This window comes from Cyanistes caeruleus, chromosome 1, assembly GCF_971803275.1.
Source record: "Cyanistes caeruleus chromosome 1, bCyaCae1.hap1.1, whole genome shotgun sequence".
NCBI classification, from domain to species: Eukaryota; Metazoa; Chordata; class Aves; order Passeriformes; family Paridae; genus Cyanistes; species Cyanistes caeruleus.
Window position 1 is genome coordinate 59,847,530 of NC_141701.1, and position 17,511 is coordinate 59,865,040.

General features: G+C 41.8%; 2 protein-coding genes across 10 annotated transcripts in view; one reads left to right on the top strand and one right to left on the bottom strand.

Moving 5' to 3' along the window:
* The first annotated feature begins 261 nt into the window (after positions 1–261).
* GMNN (geminin DNA replication inhibitor) lies at positions 262–7,925 on the top strand. 5 transcript variants are annotated; one of them, XM_086894812.1, is made up of 8 exons: positions 391–479; positions 985–1,049; positions 1,906–1,969; positions 2,690–2,788; positions 3,121–3,253; positions 3,930–4,012; positions 4,095–4,205; positions 5,784–7,925. In XM_086894812.1, the coding sequence occupies exons 4-8, from the start codon at positions 2,741–2,743 to the stop codon at positions 5,994–5,996; spliced, it is 588 nt and encodes a 195-aa protein (XP_086750938.1). In that variant the 5' UTR covers positions 391–479; positions 985–1,049; positions 1,906–1,969; positions 2,690–2,740; the 3' UTR covers positions 5,997–7,925. The 5 variants fall into 5 exon arrangements, with proteins under 5 accessions (XP_086750920.1, XP_086750938.1, XP_086750912.1 ...); XM_086894820.1 differs by lacking the exon at positions 391–479 and adding an exon at positions 640–701; XM_086894794.1 differs by lacking the exon at positions 1,906–1,969 and having other exon boundaries at positions 262–479.
* Positions 7,926–11,002: 3,077 nt separating this feature from the next.
* The window catches only part of RIPOR2 (RHO family interacting cell polarization regulator 2), a 108,338-nt gene continuing 101,829 nt past the window's right edge, over positions 11,003–17,511 (bottom strand). For all 5 annotated transcript variants that reach the window (XM_086894738.1, XM_023921689.2, XM_023921691.2 and 2 more), the window contains 4 exons: positions 17,279–17,481; positions 15,751–15,834; positions 13,768–13,858; positions 11,003–12,618 (listed from right to left, as the gene is read on the bottom strand). In XM_086894738.1, coding sequence (XP_086750864.1) covers positions 12,518–12,618; positions 13,768–13,858; positions 15,751–15,834; positions 17,279–17,481 — 479 coding nt within the window. In that variant the 3' untranslated portion in view covers positions 11,003–12,517. The remainder of the gene's footprint in view (positions 12,619–13,767; positions 13,859–15,750; positions 15,835–17,278; positions 17,482–17,511) is intronic.

The window sequence follows — 17,511 nt, forward strand, 5'->3', positions numbered from 1 at the left end:
ATGTGCAAATATTTGCAATAATATAATTGTCAAGTGGCTTCTAACAAATTTTACAGCGCGGTTTAGGCATAATTAATAAGAGCTGTAGTGTATATCTTGCGTAAAATTAGTGTTGTGTAGCAGTTAGTGTGGCTTAACACTGCTAATTTTCTTCCCCGGTTTTGCAGGTTGTTTAGATAGGAGCGACGAGAATTAGCGGGGACGTGATTAAATCTGTTTCGGTACAACTCCTTTAGAAGTAAAACAAAAAACCAAAATCCAGAAGCAGCCAAACCCCGAACGCCAAGGCGCAGCAGCGCGCGCCCCCTCAGCTCCGGCCTGGGCGCGCGGGGCGGGGGGAGCGCGGCCCGCGATTGGCTCGGAGAGGGGCCCCCGGGTCACGTGACCGCCAACGCGCTCCTTATAGCCGCGCGCCGGGCGCGAGAGGGTGGCTGGCTGTGGGAGCGCGTGGTGCGGGGTCTGTGCGGGAGCGGCCGCCGGTGAGCGGGGCCCCAGGGGCGGGAGGGACGGAAAGGGGCTGCTCTCCATCTCGGTGGAGCCGCCGTCATCGGCGTCGGGATGGGGCCACAGGCTTCCGCGGCCGAGTTTGGTGTTGGCGGGCTCCTGCCTCGCTATTCCCCATTGGCCGCGGCGGCGCGCGGGGAGGGAGGGGCCCTGCGAGCTCGCCTGGCGGGAGCGGGGTCGGGGTTTGGTGTGGCTGAGTGTCCCCGTCCCCCCCTCCCAACCCCAGCCATTTTGGGTGTGCGCCTGGGACACCCCCGCCATCCCTGCGGAAAGGCCGCGGGGCGCTGCCTTCCCGCTCGTGTCCCGGGTGCAGCCTCAGGAGGGGTTCTGGAGCAGCCCGCTGACCACGCCGTGCATGGCTGACTGCTTAAAGCTGCCATGAAAGCTGATAACCCGAAATTGTAGTCTTCTTTAACTAGTGTTTCCCGAACTTAGGGAGTTGACGGATCCTGTATTAATTTCACTGTTTTTCTATTGCAGTTGATCTTATGAATTCCAAAATGAAACAGAAACTGACCACAGAAAAGTCCTCAGGATCTTTGCAGGTATAGGCTTTAAAGCCTTGACACTGGTACTTCTGTCTGACACAAGCTTCTCTCTCCACTGAAGGAATATAAAGGGATCTGTTGCAATGTGCTTCCACCTGGCTTATGTCCATTTGGCTCGAGTAACCTCCTGGCGGACAGTGTGGCTTGGGAACATGTTGTCCTGCTTGGGCATATGTGCTTATGATTGCTTTTTTTCCTATTGCTCAGCAAGTCCTTTTTACTTTGACACTGAGCTTACTGACACTCTATTTAATTTTGCAGGGTTGATTTGGTTTGTTTGTCCTCACTGTGTGCCTTTGCTTACTGAAGCTATCTGGCTTATGCTTAGGGGTTGTAGAATAGGTTTTGTAGGCTGCTCTTTATGGATGGGAACTTCTGAAGAGTTATATCTGTCTTGTGTTGAACATCTTTTAACTGAAGTATTCAAGAAGGCAGTTCACTTTCTAAAGTCACCCTCATGAGTCATAGTTGCCGTGGAACTAACTGGTGGAGGTTTTTAAGAGTTACCTCATTAGGTACAAACGTTAGTAACTTTTCTTGGTGAGCTTTTTAATGTAGGCCCTAACCAGAATGGTACAAAGCTGTATATAATAAGAGGCTAGTAGCTCTTGTATGATGAGGCATAGTGATTGGAATGAAAGCTTCAGGTATTAATGGTAATTACAAATCAATAGGTCTGATTTATGGCAATCTTGTCCCATAGTGCTTCTAGGGTAGGAATTGCTTGGTGTGGCTTTTTGCACTTTCAGTGGGTTAACTTGAGTATTGGCCAATAATTTCTTGGCGGAGTATACTTTAATCCTAAGTAGCAGCAAGCAGTGTCTGACACACGGTGTGACTCTTGTTCCCACAGCAGTTAATGTTTGTCCTTTAGTGGAACAGTAGCATAATTGGTGGCAGAAACTACCGTGGGAAAGGTGAGCTCTTGTCCTATGAAGTACGGTGTGAATCGGTGACTTTCTCACGCTGGTGTGGCATTGTATCCTGGCTGTTCTTGCTTGGTTGTCTGCCATTGTTTGCTATCCCATGGTGGCAGTGTAACCAACCCAATCAGAAAGCTTTGATGCAGGAAGGCGGTATTTATGCATGATAAGAAGGGTGATAAACATACTGGTTAGACAAAACAATAGCCTGTCTGGATTGAAGTAAGGAAACTTTTGATCCATTTTAATGAATAATCAAACTAACACATCTGTTTAAATGAGCCCTGGCTGATGGTGTGTTCACAGGTTACAAAAATAGCTATTGCCTTGTGTGCCTTTACCACCTAACAGTGCAACTGCAGTCACTTCTGTTCCCAAGAGTCTGAGATTTCTGCTCTCAAACTCAAGTTTGAGAGTTCCAGTTAAAGTCACTGGCCTTGAAGTCTGGTCAGAATATTTCTACTCAAGTTACATTTTGAAAGATAAATGTTTCCTAGGAGGAAGGGATTGATCATAGCTTCGTGTGATTCAGATCTATCACTGCCACAAATAATTAGATGCCCTTCCTTGCAAAAACCCTAACATAGGCTAGTGTCTTTTTTTTCTCTTGAAAAGATGAATTGTGTGTTACCTTAATGGAAGCATGATGGATTCCTAATTTTTAGTTTATGTAAAGAAGAGTAGCTACTGTCTGAACCAGATTTGTCTTTTCAGAAGTACCTCACAGCTAGCACATGCAGTGCTGCCCCAAGACAGACTCTTAAGATGATCCAGCCTTCAGCAGCAGGTAGCCTGGTTGGCAGGTGTAATGAGGTATGAACTAAAAGATAATCCGTAGATACACAATTACTTCTAGTCATAATGAAATGCTTTTGAGCTTTTAACTGAAAACTAATATATTTGAAAAAAATGTGCTAACTAGTGTGGCAAAACTTAAGCTTACTATTGTTCTAGTAATAAATGATATTAAAACCTAGCAATTTCCGAGTTATTTGGGTATTAAGGAAGATGTCTAAACTAGAGCTATAATGTGAAGAAAGGAGGACTTGGGGACTTGTAGTCATGAGTGTGCAGGCTCAGAAGCTTGTATTTTTGTGAAGGCTGAGATGTTACTCTAAACTTAAACCTGTCCATGTTTTATGCAGAAGAAATCTTCGGTCAGAAGGAAACTCTGGAATAACAAATTTGCCTCAAAGGCTTGTAAAGCTGAGGTGTCTGTGGACAAGGAGCAAGAAAATGAGAATGATGTCATCCAAGCTGAAGATCTCATTATGAAAGGTATGTGGTAATTCCTGAAATGTTTTCTTGTGCTATGCTGCTGTTGGAATACTACTTGAAACATATTTCCTTTGTAATTTAGATAAGGGCTTTGTGGGTTTTTCATAATGTCTAGCAGGAGTTGATGATATTTATCCTCTATATTAAATAAAGTATAGATGTCTTATATTTAAGAATGAGTTCATAATAACCAGAAGCTGAGAAGCATTATGTGCAGCAGTGTTAGGGAGTCTTGTAGTTTTTTTGGCTGGACTTTAAGTTTTCCAGTGACTAATAATTAAGTTGCAATGAAAGCCTGTTGTGGCACAGTGTGTTGCATGCACAGTTTCTCAGAACCATTATGCCTGGCGTGGACAGTGGCTTGGAAGTAACACTTCAGTCTTCCACAAAGAAGAGCAGCATTTGCAAATGTGGCCATTTTGAAGATGGCTTGAGGAGAAACATGATGCCATGCTTGAGGCAGCTTCCTGAAGGCACTGTACAGGCATTACTGCAGTGTAGGATCTGTTTCCTCTAAGCTTGTGTCACTAATTGTAGTTCTACAATCTTTGAAAACACTATATGGAGCGAGTTCTTAGTTTCACAGCTCACAGAATACTTGTATACAGGTTTGATATTTTAAGGTGCTCTTAAGAAATCAGTCTTACCACAGACTTACTGTAGCCTCTAACTTCAGGAAGTCCTTCATCTCAGTATTGGAAAGAAGTGGCTGAAGAAAGGAGGAAGGCTCTGTATGAAGTGCTTCAAGAAAATGAAAAGGTAGCTAGCTACTCAAAGACACCTAACTGCTTCATCACTGGCTACTGTCTTCCTCTTCTAACATTTTGTCATTTGAACTCAGTTGCACAAAGAAATCGAGCAGAAGGATGATGAAATTGCCCGCCTAAAAGAAGAAAATGAAGAGCTCATGTCCCTTGCTGAGCATGTACATTATATGACCAGTGTGATTGAGGTACTTAAAGCAATTTTCAATTAATGTTGTAGAACAAAAAAGCAAGAAACCAGCCAAGGTATTTATAGTGAATCATGACTTCTGTTATGTGCTCACAGGACTCTTCATTTTAAATTGCTCTCTGACCTGTTTCCTGCAGGATTGCTCTAATTCTAGAGTCATGAAGCTCCTTTTAGGGGATGAATTTTTCCCATCTTAGAACTTTACAGGAGTAATGAGAGTACCAGGATGGGATGTTTTCTGAAGGAGGGATTCAGCCTTCTCTCTTAACAGAACAGGATTAGCATGCTGGAGATTGTGATAAGGGAAGGAAGAGTTGATTTGTCTCTTTTTTGGGATGACTTAAATTCATGTGTTCTTAATAGGTTGGTGTTGGCTGTGTCCATTGAGATGCTAACTTGAAACAAAGTTACAAAGTAGAGTAGAGAGAGGGATCGCTATGCTCTTTAAATTCAAGGTTTTGTCAGGGCAGTGTCAGTTTCCTGACCAGAAAAGAGCTGTACACAAAGTTTCTAGGGTTCATAAACTCATAAATTTCCTGACAGCTCCTTCTGAGAGTTCCTTGTGGCAGGTAGTTTTGTCACGAATTCCATGGCTCCTCTATCTGGAGTGGGTTGTTTGTAAGAGCCACTGAAACAGTAATAAATACCTACATAGCTGTGTAACCTTGATTTTCAGATTGTTTTTGCAGGGATTAAGCTCTCATTAAACTGGGATGTGAAGCTGGGTGCCTAGCAAGTACTTTGATTCTGTTATGACTAGACTGGGAAGTGGAAACAAGAGGAAATAACATAGCAAGTAACTTGTTTAATCAAGAAAAACTTAAAGTTAATTTTCAGTTAGTGCAGTTCTTTAGATCAGGCTTGAAAGACTCCTGGTTTGCTGTACTTGAATTTTTTTTTGGTATTCAGGGAATACTGCTTGTTAGCGATAAACCTACAGGCAGAAATTCTGTTACTTGAGGACTTGAACTAATGTAGTTGGAAACTTCTCTACAGTTTCTCAACAGTTAAGGATCACTTATTAGTTGTGAGCTCCTCCCTTCTGAGGCTTAAATGAGCCTTAAAGGATACATCAAATAACCAGAAGCTTTAAAACCAGCCTCTTTACAGTCCTGTTTATCTTCCTCTGATCAGGTTAGGTGAGGAACTTCTAGGTTGATCAAGTGCTAGAGACTGCTGGGTCTTAAAGTTCGTCTGGACTTAATGTAGCTTCATTATCTCTAACTAAAAATTGAGTAAATTGGTTGTATGGTAATTTATCTAAAATTAAACCTGCATGGTACTATAGTAAAAACTTGGGAATCAGTTTCCCACATTTTAGGTTGTCTGAGATAAAATGTGTCCTACTGAAGAACCTTAACTTGCAGACCATGTTGTTGACTGTTAAGAGGTAGTAATTTGAGTTGAACTTGTGCCTTTTTGTAACTGAGGAATGCTTTGATTAGATCAACAACCTCTAAATGAAGGTAATTAGCTTGCTTAATTTGATATGCAGCATCTTGTTTTACTTATTTCACTATTTCATAATTATTAAGTAGAAAAAATATTAAATTCACTGTCTTCTGTTTATTTGTAGAGGCTAACTGGGCAAGCACCTGACAGTCTTGAGACACTGGAAGGTCTGGCTCTGGAGGAGGAGGAGGAATGCAGACAGGAAAATGAAGAGCATAACTATGGAGATGAGGCAGACAGCCCTTCTGAAGAAGAGCCATCACAAGTATTGTCTGGCTTAAGGGAGAATAAATCAGATCTGCCTTCAGAGGAAGCAAGCCATTTGCAACTGGAATGACATCTTTTAAATAGGCTTATGTATGTGGCTTTTAATTGCAGACTTCCTCTTGAAAGGATATACTAAACCTCAGGTATAGAAACTCTTGTGGGAACATTACAGATGTTGGTATTTTTAACTGGAATTATGTGGCAGTGGGAGGAGTATCTGAATACTGCATGGAAAATTTACTACAGGCTGCATGTAGTTGCTTGTATGAAAGGCAAATACTGTGTATTTCAACTGTTGTGTAAATATCTTTATCAGTTGGTCTGACATGATACATGAAAATTGATAAATAAATCTTTTCGTTTCCACAACAGCCTCTTAATTGACAAGGGAATGGCTAATCCTAGGGTTAAATCAGTTATGACTACTGTAGATGGAAGCTTCCAAATTTCTGGAGGGAATGCATGGGTGAGTTTTTAACTCTTTAGATTTGCAGAGTTCTGAAGAACAAAGTTGCTTTCTTGGTAGATAGAGTGGGGTGGAGGAGGGAAGTAAAAATTTGTGTGCTGTTGGTGAGGTTTCAGGAAATCAAGATTAGGTAATAAAAGTCAAAATCCAAAGGTCAGTTAGATTTGATTTTTCAAGTTTTTTAAAATTAATTTCCTCTGCCTTCTAAGGAAACATAGAGACAGAATGAGAGCTTAAGTAGGAAATATGAGACCAGTTCTTTTAGTAATACTTCCATTGACTTATGAAGAGAAGGTGGTGTTCCTGATCCCAGTAGCAGCTGTGTTGAAAACTAGGTGGAGACAAAGCAGCCTGTTCTTCAGAGCTATTCTGAAAGGAAACTTGGTGTTTTCAAGGTCCTGTCATGGTATTCACCAAGATACCAGACACCCTTTTAGCAAGGTACTTAGGTTCTGACGGGTTTACAGGAACAGAAAGCAGTCTTTAAAACCTTGAGCACCTTATCTGGCATCTGCATGGGCTGTGATGGAGCAGGAGAGTAAGCTGGATACACATTTTCTGTAACGTGGCCTTCTAAGGAGAGGCTTTAACAATGGTGGCTGCTGCCATATCTTGAGAGGAGCTTAAAGTTGAGTGCCTTTCAGGAGGCAGAAGTTATTAGAAGGATCCTGGCTGGTAGATCTATCTGGTCTTGCCAAAGATGTGGCTGTTGATAAGTTAAGAGATGTTTTACAACTGATTTAAATTGTGACATCCAGGAAATCAGAAACCATTGCAGCAGGCAATACCTCAAAAAATACCTTTACCTGGTAAAACCAGCACAGCATGTTAGCTAGAAAATGAGGCATCACAGTTTTTTGTGAACTTTGTAAACACAAGATTGTATCTTCCAATGTGTGCTCCAGAGGGTGCTTAGACATACTCCTTTCCATCACAGAGCTGAAAAGGTGATAAAGGTATGTCCTTTATGTCGAACTGATGCTGTCTTGAAGGAAAAACAAAATCTGGGTGCTGAGCAAATGCTTTGTAGAGCAAACCAAGTTTTCTGTTAAGAAGTGGATAATGCTTGCTAAGTGACTTAGACCTCAGATTCTAAGCAACTTTCCTAACAAAGTAGTTTAACATTAGTATATAAGGAAACATAAGTTTCATTCTGATATAATTGGTTTTTGCAGTTCAATTTAGTTATTCATTGTTAATTCTAATTTTTTTAGCGGTGGCTTTATTTTTTAAACATCAGGCATATTGCATTTGCAGAGGCTGTAGAAGGGAAGAAAGGACTGTGCTGTAACTAGCAAACCAAAATGAGGCAGCGAGTGCAACTTTTCCACTGTGTCACTTCCTGCTCTGTGAACTCCTGTAGTACAGGTGCTGTTGTTGGAACAGAACTGCCAGAAGGAGACAAACCAAAATTTGTGTGCAGTATCTGCATCTGTGTTTCTTATCTTCAGGTCAGTCAAGAGGAATGCTTATTGTGTTAAAATCTTATGCTTTTTCTGGATTGATTTTATTTAAATAAAATGTTTGACAGTCCCTTGATAGCCTGGGTCTTTCTGTTGAAATAGACTGTACAAATAAAATCATGGAAGTTCTGCAAATAGACTGATGGATGTATTGCAGCCTTTGGCCCACCTGTAACAGAAAAAGAAATTATATCAAAAATGGATGTGCCACTCAGTAATACATACTAATATTTTAAACCAAGGCTACTGTGGTTTTATTAAGTGCAGTTTGTTGGCAGAGAGGATAGTTTGCTGTATAAACTGAAAAACAAAACTGATGCAGGAGAAGGCCAGGTGTGAGAGCCGAACTGTGCCATAGTAATAAAACCTCTATACAAGCTTAGTCATGTGAACCTTGATCCAACACTGACTATGCCTATTTTCTTAGACATTAATATATGGAAATGTTCTTAGCAGTTTTAGGAGGCTGCAATAATTGCTGTTTAAAGATGTTATAAAAGGATTGAGTTTATTGTTCTGAAAATTCCTGAGTGCTTTTTGGAACATGCATGCAGTAGTACTGTGCTACATATTAAGTCTAGGAACTTTGTATTTTTGTGCTAATGGCTTGCCAAAGGTGTAGAAATTAGACAGATTTGTTTGTGATTAGTTATCTTACAGCCATCTGACATTTTAAGTATAGGGAAAACTCACTTATCACTGGACATAACATGACTGGACTATATAGCACCTGAAAATCAACATCACTAAAGACAGCCTTCATATCCAGCTGAATTGGAGAGGACATGGTATCTAGCACAATAAAACTATCAGTTCTGGAACCTAACTTCCAAATGGGATTCTTTCCAAGAAGTCAAATGTGTTTGTGCTACCAGTATGTTGATTCCTTTTCACTGCAGAGAGCTGAGACACAATCTTGTCTTTGACTGAAGCAAGCTCAGGCTGTGTGGAAGTGGGATGTCTCTACAGTGTCCTAGCACTTCTCACATACAAGGTGTGTGTCTGAACAGGGCTGAATTGCAGCCAAGAGTAAAGTGTGGGGAGGTGGGGCATTTGCAGGTGTCAGATTTTTCAAGAATGAGCAGCTGCACAGGGACAAGCAAACCATGGGCCAGGTGCATTGTTTGTGTGAGGAAGAACTCGTAACTGGTTTATGCTAAAAATCGTTATTTTTGCTAAACAGCCATTGTACCTAAGAAAATGTGTGGTGAAATTGATTAGACCATAGTAGCTACTTGTTTGGGCAGCTGAAACTCACTCGGTTTTTGGCACTGGATTGCTTACGTGAGGACTTGCAGCATAGTCCTGTATTGCAGCTTATGCTGCAGTCTCTGCATAAGTAATAAAGTTAGGTTAATTTTTTTAAGAATGTGTGATGCATATTCATTTACTTTTCCTCAAGGGCCATCTCAGGTTGTTTTCAGAGCTGGATTTGAGAACTTAATAAGATGTGCAAACTTTGCCAAGGCTGTGCTTTTCCAGCACGCCAGTGTTCTTAAGACTGAATTGCATTGTCATCAATGGTTTTTTTTCAGTAGGGAATTTTTATTAATTCTTAATATTTAATATTTAAGAAAGATTCATCTATCTTTCCATTCTTGTAATAGCACAAAGCAGTTCAGCAACTGATAACAGTGTTATGATGATCCTTAATTTGCTGCTGCTTGTTGAACTGCTGCCTCTGATGAAATGTGATCAGTTGTGAGGACACATCTATCCTGTCCCCAGTGCCACTGCAGCCATTTGAAGCTGGGTGCTGTGGATCCTCGCCTCAGGCCAGTCCCACTGCAAAGCAGGGAGCTGTACTTAAGATACAGTGTCTGGCAGTTGTATTGACTCCTGATTTTGAAGTCCACATTCCTCTCTATATCTCAGACACAGGATAGGGTGAAGGTATAGAGGATAATTTTTCTGAAGTTCTGCTGGATACAACAGCCTTGCCAGTAGCAGTGTGAAACTGGGCAGCCTAACACGCTGCTGCTGTAGCTACAGTAGTGTAGGGGTGCTACAGGTTTCTTTTATGGGGCCAAATGCTGAGACAGTGGCAGCAGGACAGGGGTAGTGAAAACCACAGCATGAGGTGAGGATACCTTCACCAGCAGATAAAGCCCCTTGCCAAGTGCACTCCTAGCAAGCTGCCCATCTCTTCCATCTGCACTGCTGCTGAGCTACTTTGGTATGGAACTTTCCTAACACACTTTCCTGGGCTGGCCCTGACCTTTAAATTTGTCCAAGCAAGCCTGCTGCAGCCCTAAGAGCTTTTCTAATTACTGCCTGCTGCTTCCTTCTTCAGTAGTCAGTAAGCATGAGCCTTGTGATGGATGCTCTCACCCTCTCGCCTCTGTGCATCTGGTTTTTCCTACTCCACAAAGGAGTGCATTATCATGCCAGCAAAAGGTAGCGTTGTCAGCTCTGCAAGCATTAAAATGTACAAGCTATAAGACAAGTGAATGGCTTGGTCATTTTTATTTGCCTTCAGGTTTTGGAAGCTTTAAGGTCTGTTCACTTTGCCACGGTTGTCATGAATCCTGTTAGAAGATGGTTATTTGTGTATTTAGTTTTCTAAAACAGTATTAATGCTCCAGGTGAAGCTTAGCCTCGATACATCTGTATCCCAGGTTCAAGCTTGTCAGTCTCAGGTACCACAACAGGAACTAAGTTTGATGGAACTGTTCATACTAAAATTCCTGTGCATTTTCTCAATGACTTCATTCAGAGCACAACTTGCTCTTTCCTATCTGGTTCTTTTGAACTGTATGCGTGATTCTTAATGGTTGTAATGGTGTAGCAGGTCAGCTTTAGGCTACTAAAGTTCTCAAAGGGTGGCCTTAAACTACGATGAGATGAGATACACCCTCCATTTGATGCCAGTACCTCTATGTGAGCTGTAAGCCTCAATGTTTGAAAAGGGAAAATGAATGGAAGAAATGTCTTCTGTCTGAGGCGAGTCTGTCTTCACAGAAGGGAGGAGTAATCAGTGTAGGCTTGGTAACGATCCTGGAGCCTCTCCAGCACATTTTCTGGTCCTTCCTGTGGAGCCTTTCTTGATAAGTATCTTGAATAAAACACAAAACTGGCTTGCTCTGAACTTAGCCTGATAGTGAAGAGGCTGCTGATGGAAAGAGTGACTATACATATGGACTGATGTGCTTAGTAATTAAAAAATAATCTTTATTATAACTTAAATGTGATAGGAAATATGGTGAGTACAAATGCCACAAAACTAAAAGAAAAAAAAAAGTAGATACAAAAGGACACCTTGAAAGAATTCAACTGATGGGACAGGTGTAGTATAAAAACCATAACATGGCTATTTCACCTTCTGCAAAAGTGTTTATATCCCTCAGTAAACAAGTAAGCATTTTGCACTGTACAAAATGTACTTCTTTAATTAAAGGAAGAATATATATATTTATAAATATACAGATATGTACATTCTTGTAACATTCACAGTAAAAAAACCAAAACGAATGACCCCTGCCTGCCAAAGTGTTTGGCTCACAAGGTTTCCTTTTGATGTGAACTGTTTGCAATATTTTCTATGTCACCTATGCAAATTTGGATACTTCAATTGACATCTAAATAGCATTTCATGCATAATGAACACAGCACAGGAACACTCTTCTGTTAAATTCTATTCACCTCCTCTGTTAACTTAAGGCTTGTAATCAACAGTTTGGAGCACTTGCTGTCTTTCAGCCTTGCAGGGCAGGGAGGGGAGGTGCATTCACTTCCCCCTCTGTTTATTATTGCCTCCGAGGTCCACTTGAGTTTGTTCTGTTCTTTATATTGAAATAACTCTATAGAAACTGTGCTCCACTAATTAGAATGTATGAAATCCAATCCTGCCTGCAACTTGCAGAACAAAGTGGTTTTGGGGACTTGTGCAATTAGTGATATTCACTCCTTCTTCTCAGAATAAATAAATGCACTTTACCTTTTCATTTAGTTTTCAGAAGCCTACATGATTGTTTGATCCCCCTCACAAATTGCTGGATTAATGATGGTTTGTTGCTGGAGGGCAAGAGAAGGGAATAAAAGCCCAGTGGAGACATTCAGAATGAGTCACCAAAGTGACGCCTCCCAGGGCTTGCATCACGCTGTTTCTGGAGGCAAAACTTGTAGAACTTTCATTACCGAGACACCACTGAGAAAGCTGAGCAGCGTTTCCTGCCACTGGAGTGTTGCTGGGGACACTGCATGGCAGCAGACACTTCATTTGGGATTCAAGGGAAAACTTCTTTGCATGCCTGCTCAGGTGGCCTCCTGATTGTCCTTGTTAGATACGGTATCACACGTCTCAAGCTTTCACGACAACTTCAAGGAAGTATATATAATAGGAAAATATATGGAGATGCCAAATTCTAAAAACCTCACAGAAGTCTGTTGAGGCTGAATAACTGCAATTACATTATTTGTTTAGAACCAGTCAAGAAAGTATTGTTCCTCAGCATCCAACTGTTCCATCATGAGCTGCAGCAAGGAGCCAATAGGAACCCTTAAGCTGGATTTTAGATTTTGCTTTTCTTTAAGAAGTCTGTAAATTGCTACATTTTGGAACATTCTCATAGAATTCTTTAAAGTCTTCCTTCTGTTCCCCACACTGAAGTGCAGCTCCATCCTACTTTAATGCCTGTTAATTATTAGCAGGTTCTTTTCCATCTAAAAAGCTGTGGCAGCTTCAGTTCCACGGCGGCTTCCAACTTTAACAAATTCTCGGGGAAATTTGTCCAGCTGTTCATATGCCAGTCTCCCATCTTCACCTGAATGCAAAATGATAAAGCATAAAAATGTACTATATCATTGCTCTGGAACATTTAAAATACTGGATTCTCTGCTGTTAGAAAGTACTGATTGGCCAGTAACTTTTACCTTCTTAAAATTTATCTTGCTAGAAGCAATTTCAGAAATTATTTGGAAAAGTTAAACATCTTCTGAATGTTCAAATTATAATTTTTTTTAATTTTCCCATGTAACTTGCTTGGTTATCTAAAGCGAATCAGAAGCAGATGTGGCTTGCATGATTAGGTGACAGTATCTGCACACTTGCACTGAATGACCTATTGTGCTTGTCAAGGTCTCAGCTGCTGTTGTGATGTACTTGAGGTAAATGATGTTTATCCACTCTAACCTTGGAAAACATAAAATTTATCCACCTCCCACTTCCTGGCACTTTAAAAAAAGTGAGTCTATCCACATCATTATTTCTATACTGCTGAAAAAGACGAAGCAGTATGTTTGCTAAATATAATTGTGTCTTTCAAACCCTTTTTCCTTAGCTACTGCCATCTATATGCACTTTCTATATCACCTATATGAAGACAGCATGGAGCCTAATGTGTTGAACTGGCCATAAGGAACCAAAAATGGGCTCTGTATGTTGTCTAGAACAATGGCAGATCAATCAGAGTTTTCAAAAGTATACCTAGGCTAGTTGTTTTATAACCTGAGCAATAACATGTCCAACAGCAGACTGAATTCCTGCTGAAGTGGTGAATGGAAGAGAGCATATCTGAAGGGTCTGCATAATTAAAATCACCCAAGGACACCTCCCGCATGGAGCAGAAATTTATGCCAGCCAAAAGGCCAGAAAAAAACAATTTTTCTGTGTCAGTGAAGTACCAATGCCTGGAAACTGTGTAGATTAATTATCAATTATTTCTGTTTCTCAATTTCTCCTTTGCTGTCCTTCCTTTTACTACTTCCCCCTCCAGACCATTACAATTCAATTTCTCTTTTTGGCTCATTTTCAAAATTAATTATTTTTAAGAATTTGTATTTTCTAACTCGTTTAAGTCACTCTGTAAAATTCTGTTTCAATTTACAGTCTCACATTTATGTAAGTCAGGTGTTGTACATGTTGCTCTGTTAAAAAATAAAATGAAATACTGCTCTAAACTGAGGCAACTCACCAAGGGAGAGCAGGGTTTCGGATGCCACTTTTCTGATCTCTTCATTGTCAGACTGGCAGAGCGTGACCAGCATTTTAATGCTCTCAGTAGCCTGGGAAGTGCAAAAAGAACTGCATTAGCACCACACAGTGCACTCTGAGGTTTTTCCACAACCTTGCATGGAAATAGTAACCATCCTCTGCACTGCCCTCTCCAAGCAAAGGGCTAGATGGAGACAGGAGGAATGGGGTTTCCCTGAGGGGAAGCATTTGGATGAGGTATATTTTCTGCTGCTGGTGCAAACCCTTTCTGATTTTCCTACCCTATGCACTACATACACAAATCTGGCAGACCAGCTATGTCTGCCACATCTGACTGTAGGATAGGTGATGGGCTGTGGACCAAGGCCATAAAATGCCAAGGTAAGGGTACAGCAGGGAAAGGAACAGGAGACAGTGGTCTAGCAAATGGGTTTCCTAATAAAGCATGTCAAGCCTGTGTTCAGTATTTGCAGACTTCTGCCTTGTCTCTGCTATTTTTGAGAAGAAAGCAAGGAATAATCCTGTTCTGTGATACAAAAATGTCAGGTCTTTGGGGGGAGCAGCTGTCATAGTGTCTCTGGCTGGCTATTTAATACTACAAGAGAGATGAGTGAAAGGAAGGGCAGGTGCTGCCCCAGTGTGACACTGGGAGAGGCACTGAGCCACAGAATCAGTATTTGTATGAGCTCTGTCAGTCCAGGGGGCACAAGGTCTGGTCCACATGCTCTGAACAAGGGCTTTGCTACCAGAGCCATTGTCTTCATTTGGTCACTTGTGTGTGACTCGGGGTATGGCTGCACTGGGTGCGCACTGGTGACTACAGCTCCAGTGCTTGGGAGTGATGGGGCCACAGCAACACAGAGCTTGCTGCAATCTGAGAAACCCCTCAGAGATTCAGTGGGACTTTGTGCAGTGATGCAGACTAAACTGCCCTTGGGTTACCCCATCCACAGCTGCCGATCCAGTGTAGCATTTCCATCTCTGAAGTAGTAACTTCCAGCTTCAGCTTTTTCTTTGAAGATCCCAAATGATGATACTTTCCCACAATAGCTTTTTTCCCCAGCTATTCTCAGTATTCAGGACTCACTGGAGTCACATTGCTCAAGTTAAACTTGTCCAGCTCCAGTTCCCACCACTGGTTCCTAGCCTGAGTTTTCCTGAGCAATCAAAAACCCCACTGCACCCTGCATGCAGCAGAGATGTAATGTCCCTCACCATTGCCTCACAGGGATGCCTGCTAGCTTCTCATTTAAGGGAAACGTTTTTTTATATTTAAACAATACTGGATTAGGCATTTGATGGTGTCAGTTGTGACTGGGATGAAGTTACAGTTTAGAGCTGCCTTCCAGGGGACAGATTAGAGGCAGAAATAGTCAGTCCAAAGAGCATCTGTCTCATGGAACACAGTTTTTGCCCCAGTGTCCCATACCAGTCAGGCTTGGATGGCTGCTGTCTCCTGTGGCTCTGTACAACTAAAACAAATGCATTTTCCCATCCTGTCAAAGGCTAGAGTGCAAAGGTGGTACCAGATGCTAGCTGAGGCTGTAGTGCCCAGATGTACCAGCTATTTATCACAAAACAAGACGTGATCTCTCTTTTCTGCTACTGCAGCCCACATGCATTAGAGCTAATTTTATCCTGGGAAAACATTTTCTTATCCTTCTCAGTCAGTACTTTATGAATAAACATTTTTTTTTTTTCTCTGTGATGTGGAACTGAGTCTCCTGAAGTCAGTATGAGAGGGAGAAAGCCATGATATGCAAAAGATAAAACTTTGCCAAGGTCACAGTTTGTGGTCTAGAAGGTTCTAAACCATTCCCTTTATCTGAAAAGAATGGAGCACAGCAACACAAACCAAAAACACCACTGCTGCTGTTATAATTTCTATTTTGTTGTTTGTACCTATCAGATGCCCTTTCCATAAAGCAAAGCCAAGCACCCCAATGTATTCCTTGTCTCTTACCTTGAGGTATCTTAGAGCCAAGCAAGCTGCTTTCTGCAGCTGGAGGTTGGGCTGGGTTAGTGCTTCACAGTAATAAATCAAGGCCTGAAAACAGATAAAGAAGAATAGCAATGAAAATGTCTGTGGAGAAGTGTGGAGCATGGAGGTATTGTTACCCTGTTAAAGGGAGAGCAATTGCAGCCTGCCTCCCTGACAATGAGCATGTGGGATGGTATAGGGTGGGATAATTCCCTACAGCAGATCCAGGACAGACCACTGGTCATAGGTCAGCAGTCTCATACCAGCTTTTGGTGAGGAAAAGTTCACGTTAAAGTAAGATGCACAATCTGGCACCTTTGAAGGCCTTTCACCATACATCACCAAAGAGCTTTGAATGAGCCTTGGAGTCTAAATATCTCAGGAGGTGGCCCTTGAGACAATTCTTTTATGTAGGGATAATAATGAACTAGTTTCTATAGCCCCCAGGGAGACTTAAAATAATGATTACAGTGTTAGCTTGAGCTGCTAGACCAGTCTACTGCTTGACCCTAGAAATTAGTAGCTACTACTGAGTAGCAAATCTCAGCAGCACTCAGCTGTACAGTGAATTCATCTGCAGCATAAGGCTGCACAATACGCTCACAGAAGCCACTCTGTGATTCTTCCTGCAGGCAGTGGACCGGGTATCAGCTACGCATGCCTGTTCCAGGGGAAGGTTGTATTTTCCCTGAGATGCTGCCTCCAGGACACTGGGGATGGAGAAGGACTGTATGAAATACCAAGAGGCTGCAAAAACGGAAGTGGGAGGGCAAGCAAAGAGGGAACTGGACTCATAGACAAGAGAAGCTGAGCTCTTTTTTCTCTTCCCTTTGCCTTCCTTCTGCCACTCTTCCTCTTCCAGCTGCCTTTTCTTTTGCTCTTTCCTGACAGAGAGGACGAAGCATAGTAGGGAAAGGTCTGCCATGAAAGGGTAGGAGCCAACCCCTAATTTCTTCTTACTCTTCCTTCTCCCCTCTATTTAATTTCTCTGTTTAACCTGGCCCTGATTGTAGCTTTTGGTATCAGAGATAGACTCAAATCCTAGTTCTCACAGCTGAGCTGTGTTTGCCCAAGGCAGTCCATCCCTTCTGGAAATGGTAGGAAGTCTCATAGATGGCAGGCTCCTTTGGAAAAAAACCAAAAATCTGAGACCTGTCTTTGCATGTTGGTGATGCTGGGGACTGTTACCTTGAAGCCTTGGACTGAAGCCAAGTCAGAGACAGGGCAGCAGAAATGCTGAAGTGTGGAAGATAGCTGGAGAGCACGGCACTCAGTAAGTATTTGCAGTTTTGGTTAGTACCTATTTAGCATAACAACAGGTAGAAGCAGACTGGGATAAAGACAGAAACAGACCTGCACACGTGCAGAAAAATTAGGATTTCCCTCTGCATCAGTTTAAATCAAGCTTGGATCAGTTATTTTATATGCACAGATATTTGAGACATACAGGTAGAAAAAAAGTCATGGTGACACAGGTCTCTCATGCAACAGGTGATTTTCTGCCACTTACCTTCTCCCTGAAGTGCCTGTTTTCTGCAGTTGCTGTCAGAAGTGATGCCACGGTCTCACTGACTTCATTTTTATTTTCATTGAGAAGTAAAGCCAAAGCTCTTAAAACTTCCTGCTGTGGTGGAAGGTTATTGGAGTTTATTTTGGACACATTTTGCTGCAGTTTTCCATCTTTCACTGACTGCAGCACCTGAACCACCGATGCTAGAAGTTCAAGAAAAAGGTCTGTGTTAC

Excerpts from the sequence above, each read along its gene's own strand:
- GMNN (XM_086894794.1), top strand. The coding sequence starts at position 993 with ATGAATTCCAAAATGAAACAGAAACTGACCACAGAAAAGTCCTCAGGA. Across the intron at positions 3,254-3,929 it reads TGAAGATCTCATTATGAAAG|GAAGTCCTTCATCTCAGTAT; the intron begins GTATGTGGTAAT and ends CTCTAACTTCAG. Across the intron at positions 4,206-5,783 it reads ATATGACCAGTGTGATTGAG|AGGCTAACTGGGCAAGCACC; the intron begins GTACTTAAAGCA and ends GTTTATTTGTAG.